Source organism: Girardinichthys multiradiatus, chromosome Y, assembly GCF_021462225.1.
Source record: "Girardinichthys multiradiatus isolate DD_20200921_A chromosome Y, DD_fGirMul_XY1, whole genome shotgun sequence".
NCBI classification, from domain to species: Eukaryota; Metazoa; Chordata; class Actinopteri; order Cyprinodontiformes; family Goodeidae; genus Girardinichthys; species Girardinichthys multiradiatus.
The window spans coordinates 8418956-8432736 of NC_061818.1; the positions used below are offsets into that span (position 1 = coordinate 8418956).

At 42.9% G+C, this 13781-nt stretch overlaps 1 protein-coding gene across 1 annotated transcript in view; it reads left to right on the forward strand.

The window, feature by feature from the left end:
• The window catches only part of LOC124864868 (glutamate receptor ionotropic, NMDA 2A-like), a 283980-nt gene that overhangs the window by 202291 nt on the left and 67908 nt on the right, over nt 1-13781 (forward strand). The window contains exons 6-7 of the mRNA XM_047359828.1: nt 8261-8463; nt 9430-9432. Of these exons, the coding sequence (XP_047215784.1) occupies nt 8261-8463; nt 9430-9432 (206 nt within the window). The remainder of the gene's footprint in view (nt 1-8260; nt 8464-9429; nt 9433-13781) is intronic.

A 13781-nucleotide genomic window follows, 5' to 3' on the forward strand; every position in this document is an offset into this window, starting at 1 on the left:
CCAACCCCGAGTACCCAGCCTCTGTTTCCACCAGGGAATGCGTGATGTCCCCAGTCGAGGTCAGCAGCTCCCCACTGTAAACTGTGTTGGCGAAGCACTGCTTCCCCCTCCTGAGGCGCCGGACGGTTTGCCAGAATTGCTTTGGGGCCAACCAGTAGTCCTTCTCCATGGCCTCACCGAACTTGTCCCAGGTCCGTGTTTTTGCCTCTGCCACCGCCCGTGCCTCGGTACGCTTGGCCCCACGGTACCCGTCTGACGCCTCAGGAGTCCAACAAGCCAACCATAGCTGATAGGACTCCTTCTTCAGCTTGACAGTGTCCCTTACTGCCGGTGTCCACTGAGGACGCAGCTACAGGTGGTAGCATCGACAATAGATGCGGAGAACATGGTCCACTTGGACTCTATGTCTCCAACATCCCTCGGAATCTGGTCAAAGCTCTGCCGGAGGTGAGAGTTGAATACATCCCTGGCCAAGGGGTCTGCCAGACGTTCCCAGCAGACCCTCACTATGCGCTTGGGCCTGCCAAGTCTGTCCGGCTTTCTCCTCCCCCAGCGGATCCAACTCACCACCAGGTGGTGATCAGTGTACAGCTCAGCCCCCCTCTTCACCCGAGTGTCCAAAACATGCGGCCGAAGGTATGATGATACAACAAAAAAGTCGATCATTGACCTCCTGCCTAGGGTGCCCTGGTGCCAAGTGCACTGATGGACACCCTTATGTTTAAACATGTTGTCCGTGACTATCACAGAAGTCCAATAACAAAACACCGCCCGGGTTCAGATCGGGGAGGCCATTCCTCCCAATCACGCCTCTCCAGGTGTCACTGTCGTTTCTCACGTGGGCGGTGAAGTCCCCCAGCAGAATAATGGAGTCCCCGGGAGGGGCACTATCCAGCACCCCCGACAGGGATGCCTAGAAGGCCGGGAACTCCGCACTACCACCCGGTCCGTAGGCTGTAATGATAGTCAGAGACCTCTCCCCAAACCAAAGGCGCAGGGATGTAACCCTCTCATCCACTGGGGTAAACCCCAACACTAGACGGCTGAGCTGGGGGGCGATAAGCAAACCCACCCCAGCCAGCCGCCTCTCCCCGTGGGCCACTCCAGAGTAGAAGAGAGTCCAGCCCCTCTCGAGGAGATGGGTTCCAGAGCCCACACTGTGCGTGGTGGCGAGCCCGACTATTTCTAGACGATATCTCTCAACCTCCCGCACAAGCTCAGGCTCCTTCCCTCCCAGCGAGGTGACATTCCACATCCCTAGAGCCAGCCTAAGCATCCAGGGATCGGGCCGCCGAGGTCTCCACCTTCGTCCGCCGCCCAATCCTCTTTGCACCGGTCCCTTACGGTTCCCCCTTTAGCGTTTCTCGTTCGGGCTTGGCCTGGCCGGGTCCCGCGAGCAGCAACCCAGCCATCAGGCGCTCTCCGAAGAGTCCCGACCCCCGGCCTGACTTCAGGGTGGGACCCCGGCTCCGCCGTACCGGGCGACGTCACGTGCCTCGTAGTCGTCATGAGGGGTTCTTGAACTGCTCTTTGTCTGACCCATCACCTAGAGCCTGTTTGCCATGGGAGACCCTAACAGGGGCATTTAAGCCCCAGACAACATAGCCTTTAGGATCATTCGAACACTCAAACCCCTCTACCACATTAAGGTGGCGGTTCAAGAAGGGGTCATCTTAAATCGTTCTGATAAAAAGAGATGAGATGGTGGTTTAAAACCCCATTTATTTCTTAACTCTATGCATGACATTAACGCTCAGCTTGGACTCCTGCTTTACTTGCACTGCCATACTTGCACACTGATCATCTGCACTGTTGTATTGCTCTGGCACCCAATACTGCTCTACATTTACTCTCACTCACTTAAAACTGTGCACATATATTTATATTATATTGTAGATATGTTTATACTGTTTAATTTGTATTGTATTGCACTGACTATGCCAAAACAAATTCCTTGTATGTCCAAAAATGTACTTGGCAATAAAGCTTTTCTGATTCTGATTCTAATAATGTGCAGCAGTAATAGTTTGCATCAAAATTAAATTAATCCCTGAGGATAAATTATCCAAATGAAAGCATGATTACTCTATGGTTAAATTTAAAATACAATTTCAAAACTGAACAAAATTAAAGTTCCGCGAATATATTCAGTACATGACCAAACAGTTAATTCACATAGCGTCTGGACGGGATTCACAGTGCTGTAGTTTTTTCACATCTAGTTATGTTACAGATTTATTCCAAATGGTATCAAATTAATCTCTTTTCTCCAGATTCTACACACAATACCCAATTATGACAATGTGAAAGAAGTTTGTTTGAGATTGTTGCAAATGTATTAAAAATAGAAAACTAAGAAATCACATTTACGTAGCTAATCTCAGCATTTGTTTAATTGTTCATCCACTTTTGGCAGCAATTACAGCTTCAAGTCTTTTTGAATAAAATGCCACAAGCTTAGCACACCTATCTTTGGGCAGTTTTACCCATCCTTCTTTGCAGTTCATCTCAAGCTCCATCAGGTTAAAGGGTAGACATCTGTGCACAGCCATTTTCAGATCTCTCCAGAGATGTTAAATCAGATTCAAGTCTGGACTCTCGCTCGGCCACTCCAGGAGATTCACAGAGTAATTCTAAAGCCACTCCTGTAAGATCTTGGCTGTGTGCTTTGGGTTGTTGTCCTCCTGAAAAATGAAGCGTCGCTCCAGTCTGAGGTAAAGAGCGCTATGGAGCAGGTTTACATCCAGTATGTCCCTGTTCATTGCTGCATTCATCTTTCCCTCTAACCTGACTTATCTGCCAGTTCCTGCTGCTGAAAAACATCACAATAGCATGATGGTGCCACCACGATGCTTTACTGTGGGGGTGGTATTGGCCTGGTGATGAGTGGTGCCTAGTTTCCTCAAAACACGACGCCTGGCATTCACACCAGAGTTTAATCTTTGTCTCATCAGACCAGATCATTTTGTTTCTCATGGTCTAAGAGTCCTTCAGAAGCCTTTTGCAAATGTCCAGATGGGTTGCCATGTGTCTTTTATTAAGGAGTGGATGGTTGTCCCTCTGGAATGTTCTCCTTTCTCCACAGAGGAACACTGGAGCTCCGACAGCGTGACCATGGGGTTCTTGTTCACCTCCCTGACAAAGGCCCCAATCTACCCCTTGAATAACCACGCCTTTAATAACAGTTTGTGTTTCTGTGCAACTTCACTAATTGAATGAGAAAACTGTACCTTATAGAACAAAGTTTTGTTCCAGCACATTGGATGGAATGTGCAAACTGCTTCTGAAACTGCCACAGAGTTTGCATCCAGTTCACAAAATAATTATTAGAGACAACAAGGGATTTGTGCTTGAAGAATAACAATATGGAGCACAGACACACACAGAATTCATGTGCATACACCCACATTTCCAGGTCGACACATAAACGCAGGAAGGCTCTTTTTATGCAAGCATCACTGTTCTTTGAATCTTAATAAAAGAACTGCACTTGAAAGAGAAAAACAGTATAAATTAGTGATTAGTCTTCTCTCACTCTTCCTCTTTCTCTCTGCCCTCGTTTTGCACTCACAGACTCTAGCACGCACGCGCACCCTGATGCATGCAGGTGGACGCAACACACATAGAGTTCCCAAGCTCACATGCACAAACGAACAGTCACAGCAAGGGTTGGAGCTGGAGAGCAGAATCCATTTTACCAAAGTAATTTTGTCTGACAGGAGTGACAGATACTGTTTTATGACTGAATGGGTTTCTCCACACTATTAGGAACTCATTCTCCCATAATGCATCTTGCTACAGAGATAACCCTCCACGCGAGACTGGCACAGAGCAGGTGCTCAGAGTAGGAGCCTTATGCATAGTGTTTGTTGGTGTTCTTCGCAAAATCTCGGTATTGTGTGCATGTATTCTCTAGTATTACAACCAACATCAGCATTCTCTTTCTCTTCCAGTTGATAAACGCAACCCCTCCTCCTTTCTGGGCAATAATTTATAGCCCTGCTTTCTTTAATTAGAGAGAAGAAGAAAGACACTTGGGAAGGAAGGGGGGATAATGAGAGCAGCAGGGCAGAGAAAGGGAATACTGAAGTCAGCTTCTTTGTTCCATCTTCTTCCTCCTCTTCCTCATCCTCTCAATTTGTAAGGCATCCTCCAAGAAAATTCATCACTAGAGCATACTATAGGCTCAGTTGATCAAAGATTGTTCAGTTTTGTCTCCTCATCAGGTCTATTATAAATGTGCATGAGAATGCACCAATCAGGTACAACATTATGACCCCTGACAGATGAAATAAATACCACTGATGATCAATGTGGTGCATGTTAGGGGCTGAAATATACACCGTGTTAACAAATGTATTCACCTTCATTTCAGTCTTAAGGCCCTTTTAAACACCCTTTACAAATGTAAATAGGTCTGCCCGTTTCTAATGCTGTCAAGCTCCACTGCCTTCATTCTTTAAATGCATTCATTAACTTGATGTGGTTGTAAAGCAATATGACCACACAAAGGCAGTTCTGAGTTAGCTCCTGAATTCAGAAGAAAATAGCAAACATGGTGATGGAAATTTTTATAATGTACATTGTAAAAAAGACATCAAAAGAGACAACGCGTTAGACAAAAGTGGTTTGTGCTGCTATGGCATGTGGTTGGTGGGGTTCCACAATTTCTGTCTTCATTCTTTTGCTGATCGCACATGAGCTATACTGTGCTGCACTGCCCCCTCAGTTAACGGTGGTATTGCTTCATTTGTTGAGTTTGGATGCCCAGGGAGAAGCTCCCCATTGACTGAATAAAATACACACTATTTACATTTTAACTTTGAGCAAACAACTTTGAGTTCACCATGGGCTTTCATGGTGAACTCCAACAATCCACTCAACCGTGAATCGTGTGCCAGCCCAGATTTTTCATGAGTGCACCTACTGCGTACTGGCAGGGAAAATATAACTCCCATTGAAAGAGTAGCACGAACATACAGCAGATAAGTACATTACAGATAAATTGCAATGACACTTATTAAGAAATACACTACTGATCAAGGAAATTAGCATTTTTCCCATTTGGTAATGTGTCTCTTAAATTGAATTAAATCATCTTTATTGGTCATTGCACATAAGATAAAAACTACATTGATTCCTGTTGAGAAATTACTTTAATCGTTCTGTTCAGTTTATTTCTTGTTTTTTACTTGCTTTACAACCTTTACTGGCTCCTATGACTATGTAATATAAAAGGCACTTCTCTGAATAGAATAACAATGATCCAAGTAGTATAAATAGGGGTATTTGCTTAACTTTATAGTATTGAGTATTGACAGTATTGAGTAAGCTTCAATAAAAAAAAATCTGAATCTAATTAGCATAACTTCTTCAAACTTTTTATTCTGACTAATTATCAAATATAGATAAAGAGACAAACACCTTTTGGACACTGCCAGTAAAAAACAACCCATGTATCAAGTGCCACTAAGGAGATTTGTTTTTGTTTAACCTGCACAAGTAGATGTATTTATGTTGCAAAAGTGTTTGTTTATTCTTCATAGGCTTTTGTAGGCCTGTTTTGGGGGCATTCTTGAAGCCCAGATTAATGCAACGTTCTGCTTAGAGCCTTTCTATTATGGATCTTTGCATCAAGTTCAGGGTTACATTTGGCCTGGTTTGTTACTTGGTTGGTAAATGGCCTCCTTTCTTAGTCTGCAGTTTTGCTGATATACCCTTTTTGGCAAGTTTCTTTAAGGTCATTTACATAATTCCAAAAGCATTAAGTCATGTGCAAACAAACAGGAAATATATCAAAGTGAGGTAAGGCTTTTGGATCATCTAGTTCAATGTCATAAAAAATGACAAAATAGTATATATGATTGTTATTATAGTTGTGACACACAGTGATGGGCTTTTGTCTTTCTCATTCACCATAAGCCCCATGGTATTTCCTTCATCACTAGTCCCTTTTCCTACTGACACAAGCATGTGTGCCTGTAGACACAGTCACTCACATGTTAAATGCAAAACAGCTGGGCTAAGACAGATAGCCAAATGTGGACAATCCCCAGAGACTGAAGGTGACACACTAGAGAACAGCAACTCGACATACTGTCCAGCTTCTCTCTGACACAAATTTCTACACACACACACACACACACACACACACTCTTAGGGCTGCAGCTGACAGCAGAGTGAGCTGTTGACAGTCTTGCAGGCTAAGAGCGGAGAAGAGAGTCTAATCCCTGTCAAAGGGTGGAAAACCACTCAAAGCAAAACAATTAAAATGCTAATTTCATTTCCTCCTCTCTGCTTGCCTGTTAATGACTTAGCCAAGCATGTGGATTTAGGATTGACAGTATGTAAGTGTTTATGTGTCCAAGGGTGACAACACTGTCTCATGACTACTGGGTCAAAGGGGAGGATAGGTTAAAACTGCTCTGTGAATTGTGTGTAAAAGTGCCAAGTGCGTACTTTTAAACAGAAAACAAACTACAAAATTCATATACAATGGCCGACCAACAGTTGATAGATCAACATAAGGAGCACAAAAAGACAAAAACTAACACTACTTCATTGGGGAAATAATTACAGGTCCTTCTCAAAATATTAGCATATTGTGATAAAGTTCATTATTTTCCATAATGTAATGATGAAAATTTAACATTCATATATTTTAGATTCATTGCACACTAACTGAAATATTTCAGGTCTTTTATTGTCTTAATACGGATGATTTTGGCATACAGCTCATGAAAACCCAAAATTCCTATCTCACAAAATTAGCATATCATTAAAAGGGTCTCTAAACGAGCTATGAACCTAATCATCTGAATCAACGAGTTAACTCTAAACACCTGCAAAAGATTCCTGAGGCCTTTAAAACTCCCAGCCTGGTTCATCACTCAAAACCCCAATCATGGGTAAGACTGCCGACCTGAATGCTGTCCAGAAGGCCACTATTGACACCCTCAAGCAAGAGGGTAAGACACAGAAAGACATTTCTGAACGAATAGGCTGTTCCCAGAGTGCTGTATCAAGGCCCCTCAGTGGGAAGTCTGTGGGAAGGAAAACGTGTGGCAGAAAACGCTGCACAATGAGAAGAGGTGACCGGACCCTGAGGAAGATTGTGGACAAGGGCCGATTCCAGACCTTGGGGGACCTGCGGAAGCAGTGGACTGAGTCTGGAGTAGAAACATCCAGAGCCACCGTGCACAGGCATGTGCAAGACATGGACTAAAGGTGCCGCATTCCCCAGGTCAAGCCACTTTTGAACCAGAAACAGCGGCAGAAGCGCCTGACCTGGGCTACAGAGAAGCAGCACTGGACTGTTGCTCAGTGGTCCAAAGTACTTTTTTCGGATGAAAGCAAATTCTGCATGTCATTCGGAAATCAAGGTGCCAGAGTCTGGAGGAAGACTGGGGAGAAGGAAATGCCAAAATGCCAGAAGTCCAGTGTCAAGTACCCACAGTCAGTGATGGTCTGGGGTGCCGTGTCAGCTGCTGGTGTTGTTCCACTGTGTTTTATCAAGGGCAGGGTCAATGCAGCTAGCTATCAGGAGATTTTGGAGCACTTCATGCTTCCATCTGCTGAAAAGCTTTATGGAGATGAAGATTTCATTTTTCAGCATGACCTGGCACTTGCTCACAGTGCCAAAACCACTGGTAAATGGTTTACTGACCATGGTATCACTGTGCTCAATTGGCCTGCCAACTCTCCTGACCTGAACCCCATAGAGAATCTGTGGGATATTGTGAAGAGAACGTTGAGAGACTCAAGACCCAACACTCTGGATGAGCTAAAGGCCGCTATCGAAGCATCCTGGGCCTCCATAAGACCTCAGCAGTGCCACAGGCTGATTGCCTCCATGCCACGCCGCATTGAAGCAGTCATTTCTTCCAAAGGATTCCCGACCAAGTATTGAGTGCATAACTGTACATGATTATTTGAAGGTTGACGTTTTTTGTATTAAAAACACTTTTCTTTTATTGTTCGGATGAAATATGCTAATTTTGTGAGATAGTAATTTTGGGTTTTCATGAGCTGTATGACACAATCACCCGTATTAAGACAATAAAAGACCTGAAATATTTCAGTTAGTGTGCAATGAATCTAAAATATATGAATGTTAAATTTTCATCATGACATTATGGAAAATAATGAACTTTATCACAATATGCTAATATTTTGAGAAGGACCTGTACATTTGCTGATGAGGCTGTTTTAAGTAGTAACCTATTTTTTTCTTGTTTTATTCTCCTCACCTTCTCAACAGATGGGGAAACTTGACAATGGCAGCCTGACACTAAAATATCCAGTGTGGCCACGGTTCAACTCTTTTGGCGATGCCGAGATGGATGACAACCACCTGTCCATCGTTACCTTGGAGGAAAAACCTTTTGTTATTGTGGAGGATGTTGAAAGACTCACTGGTACCTGTATGAGGAACTCTGTGCCCTGCAGGAAGCATATCAAAGAGTGAGTCTGATGCTGCTTTTTCTGCACACTGAAAGTTGGTTAGACATGCTGTAAATACCAGAAGAATAGATTTTGTATAAAAATATTTTACATGGATTAAAAATAATCTGATAGATCAAAATCAGTAGAACAACAATTTTCTTAGCTCAACATCTTAATCGGTGTTTCTTCAGGTAAATTTTAACTATAATACTTTATTTAAATGTGTCTGGAGTTAGAATTTAACTTATAAAACAAACTCCGGCACATTGAACATAGTACATGTGGGTCGATCTCATCATTAGAAAAATTAAATGAAGTGTTGCATGATTTTCTATTGTATACAGTCCTATGGATATCTGTGGTAGTAGTTCGAAATGGGACTTGCTGCCTAGAACGTACCAAAAAAGCCAGTACCAGGCCAGAAAAGCCAGTAATGGAAACGGTTGCAAAACGGGCTGACTGGAGTGGAGCTGGTCAAAGTAGAGCCCATGGAAAAGGGGCATAACATACCTTTGCGGCCTTCACAGAACAGCTGGATTTATACTGAGATTAAATCTCTCTCAGACGGAATCTATTTAATAAGGGGCCATCTGAAGGCACTTCACTAATACGCATTACATTACGCTGGTCTATTACATCAAATCCCAATAAAATAAAATTAAAAACACTGATGTATGTGGCAATAATGTGACACGATGCAGAACAGTTTAAAGGGAATGAAGATTTTTGCAAGACACTTTATACTGTCACAGGTGTTAAAAGTGCATGATACATTTTCCAAAGACTTCTGCTCCGTTGCTGTGTTGCTACCCCAATCATGATTAGTGAGAGAGGTGCAGTGTTCGACCTATGCAGCAGCTTCCTCCCACTGAAATTGGAAGTGACTGCTGAACTAAGCAATTTACTTATTTTCCTAACAAATGTACTCCCTCACACTTAACAAACTCTACATTTTGGCAGGTTTCATTGCACACACATTATGAGACTGTGTCACTGAAAGGTTTTAGATATGCGGTATCAAAGCTTGTAATTGGGTTTTTAGGTAATTTAATAATGCCTCATTTCTCCACAGGGAAACACAGTGGACATAAAGCAGACAAAAAGCAAGACTGGCAGACTTTTATCTATAGCTGCTAAGGTTCTGCTACTTTCTGCTTACATTCACAGTTCAGATAAGAATCATAATATCTTTATTGTACAACTAAACAAAACACATGTACACACATTCATACTGACCATAGATTGCCATCATTGCTGTATTGAGTTTAGATTTTGCTGTTGGATAGAAACAGTTTTTGAATATGCTTGTCTTTGCTTTAATTGATCTGTTGTGTCTGCCTGATGGTAACATATCAAACAAAGTCAAACCTGTCCTTTATGGGCTTTTTGGAGACAACGGGAACTATGATGTTCCTCAAGCATGGGAAGAGGGCAGCCAATGGTCTATTGGGCCACTTTAATGACCCTCTTTAGCGCTTTCCTCTGAGCCACTGTACAGCTGGTGTACTACACACAGATGCAGTAGGTCATTATACTCTCAACAGAGCACCAATAAAAGAACACCAACAGACTCTGTGTGACGTTATTTTTCCTAAGCACCCTTAGGAAGTGCAGTCTCTGCTTGGCCTTTCTCAGCAGCTCAGAAGTGTTCATGCTCCAGGTCAGATACTCCTTGATGTGGACTCTAAGGAAGCGGATGTCAGCCACCCTCTCCATACAGGCCCCTCTGATGGTCAGTGGTAAAATGTCCGTCTTCTTTTTTCTATAGCCCACTATTATTTGGTCTTGGAGATGTTGAGCAACAAGTTAGCTGTCAGCCTTTCTACCTTGTGCCTATAGGCAGACTCATCCCCTCTAGAAATGAGCACCACCACCATGGTGTCATCTGCAGACTTGACATGGCGTTGTTGTGGTAAGCAGAGGTGCAGTTGTAGGTGTAGCCCTATGGAGAGCTGAGGCTGATTTCCAAAGAAATATATTGACCTAGTCTGACCCTCTGGCTGCGACCATGAAAGTAGAGTGTGACAGTCCTGTCCCTCAGTTTATCCACCAGTCTGTAGGGAATGATGTTGTTAAATGCCAAGCTATAGTCTACAAAAAGCAGCCACACGTAGCTTCCCCACTGTTCTAGATGGGATAGTTCAGCATGGAGGGCTATATTCTACAAAAAGCAGCCACACGTAGCTTCCCCACTGTTCTAGATGGGATAGTGCAGCATGGAGGGCTATAGTCTACAAAAAGCAGCCACACGTAGCTTCCCCACTGTTCTAGATGGGATAGTTCAGCATGGAGGGCTATAGCTATACATCCTCAGTGGATCTATTAACTCTGCAGGCAAACTGGTGGGAGTTTAAACGTTTGGGGAGGACTGTTGTGATGTGATCCCTTACTAGACGTTCAAAGCATTTTATAAACAAAGGCGTCAGTGCAACTGGCTGGTAATCATTAAGGCTGGAAATGTGGGGTTTCTTGTGCAGGGGGACAATGATGGAGGATTTCGGACAGTGTGGGAAATTGGATTGGGGCAATGAAAGGATAAAAATCATGGTGAGGACTTCTGCCAGCTGGTACAGTACCTTAGCACTCATCCTGGAACACTGTTGGCTACAGCAGCCTTCCTCAGCTTGACAGCTCACAGTGTGCCCCTCACCTCATGGTGCTTTGGGCTGTAGGGTGTAGTGCAGCTGCCTGTGGTGGCATCACCTCAAAGCAAACAAAGAAAAGGATCAGCTCCTCTGCCAGCGAAGCATCACCATCAGCAGCACTAAGGTTGGTCTTGTAGTAGGTGAGGTGCTGCATCCCCTGCCACACCTCGGGGTGATGGTGGCTCAGGTGGTACGAGTTAGCCCTGTAACCAGTGGGCTGCCAGTTTGAACACCAGCTCCATCCGTCTTAGTCTTTGTATCCTTGGGCAAAACACTTAACCCGTCTTGCAGGCTCATTGTGGTCATATGGCCCATGCAGTTGTGCCGATTGTATGGAATCCCCACTTCTGTCAGTCTGCCCCAGGGCAGCTGTGGCTACAGTGTAGCCTACCATTGTCAGTGTGAGAATTAATGGGTGAATGATTGTAGTGTGAAGCACTTCGTAGTCCACCGAATTTATAAAAGCACTATACAAGTGCACACCATTTACCTGCCTGTGGTTGTTGCTGCTGACCCTGTGAACCTCCTAAAGTCTAGGTTTGCTAGGGCTGTGCTGTAAAGACCCTTATTGCCTGACCGGAAGTCGTGGTTTCTTTTCTTTAACAACTGATAGACCTCCCTGGTCATCCAGGGCTTCCTGTTGGGGTACACCCGGGAGCAGTATCTATACAAGATTTGTTTTCATATTAAACACTGTCTGTGAACACCTCCAGGTCTGGGTCTGAAAAAATCTCCCGGTACCTTTACACTAAACAAAGTGTATGAAACAAGGCAAACCGAGGACTACCTCCAAATCTTTCAGATTTACTTCAAATCAACAGCTACCTCGCCAAAACTCTAAAACAACTGGGTGCAGAACATTGATTCCAAACACACATAAAAACTAGTTTTAGAATGGATCAGGCAGGCTAAAATTAGACATCTGGAATGACCCTGCCCTCAACCATAAGGAAAATCTGTGGACTGTGCTGAAATAAACATTCCTTGCCAGGAAACAAACAAGTTGAAACAAAATCTACAAATTTTGCCAATATGAGTGATCTAATATTCAGACAGAGTTTTGTTGCTCAATAGAAAAAACAGATGGTTTCTTTCCAACTTGTCTAGTGAGATTCATCCAAATATTGGTGGCAATTTATGTGTGTATTTAGGTCTGTATGTGTAATTTTGATTCTCAGTGGATTAAAAGAAATCCGCAAAATTCAAATTTGTGCAGCCAATTCCTGTTTTTAAAATTGCTTGATAATGTAAGCTGTATTGTTTTTTGAGTTCAACCAAAAAAAAGAGAATGACATCAATAAATCATCAAAAGCCCTAAATGTATGAAATTTGTCCTAGTGATGATTGTTATGTAAAATCCTGGAATTGTATATGTAATGTTTATAAATCTCAGCCGTGAATAAAGTGTTGGCCAAAATTTTCAGTCTTGACACAAACATTGTGTTTAACACATTTTTATAACATTTCAAAGTGTTTTTAGATTAGTTACCAGCATTACCAGATGCTTTTTTATTCCAATGTGTTTTTTGACTTCATAACAAAATTCAAAAACAAAGATTTTCCTATCCTTGTGCCTTGTTTTTTGCTCTAGAACAAAATTGTCATCTAATGTCGTTTCAGCGATTTATATCATAACCAAACTTCAAATCACAGATGCTCTTGAAACCATTGTCTTCTTGTGTTAGCTCCAAAGAAAGCTTGGCCTCATATTCAACGAAATTGCTGGAAATAATAGCTTTCCAGATCATCCAAAACTTAAACAGAAAATGCCTGGTTGCATTGCGGAATGTTTGATGACAAGGAAACTACCTTTATCTTGCACCAGTTTGAACTCGCAGTCTGTTCCCAGTGTGGTTGGATTAGCAGAAGCAAAGAATTTGCGATCGCCTTCAACCTCTTATGAGACAAAAAGGCCAAATCAATCAGGATTTGGCCCACAGATTGATATTTCTCAGACCAGAGTGAACTGCAGTACTTTATAAGAAGAAGGGTGTAACTGTAAATGTTATTAAATTATTATATACATACATTTCTTTAAAATGCATGAAATATTTTTTTTTCAGTATACCATTAAAAAACAACTACGAATAAACACAGAATACTAGATTTGTGTCAGAAACTTTGGCCATCACTATATAGACAAACTATACAGAGCGAGATAACTGATTAAACAGTAATGGGGGTTTCAGGGAAGAAGCTGAAAGAGATTATCATCCAGAATCACTGTGAAGTAGGGCGGAGGATAAAGCATCTCCAAGGAGAAACACAAACACACATTCACAAGTTCACAAATGATCCCTGTTGCCACATGTCCACTCACACACCAATGAATTCAGCCCTGTTCCTCCCTCCCACACTGCAATTCCCACTCAAGCATCAGTGGTGTCCATTTGGAGAAAGAGGGCTAGATGGAAGGGATGAAAGAGGCAGTAAATGGGGACTGGCAGAAGAGTTGGATTGGGGTTTGAAAGGTATCCATGCATGCAGAAACTCAGAAATGTACTATTGCAGGCTTTCCCTGAGAAAAAGCCATACTCAGTGAAACACACAAGCACACAGAGGCCCCCAGTACCCTCTCTGGAGACCCATCCGGCCTTATAGTGTTTTTGTGTGAAGTTGGTGTGGCAACTTTACAAACAGCCTCTCTAATATTCAATGTTCTTGCTCCCTGAACTACACTGAGTTCATGAA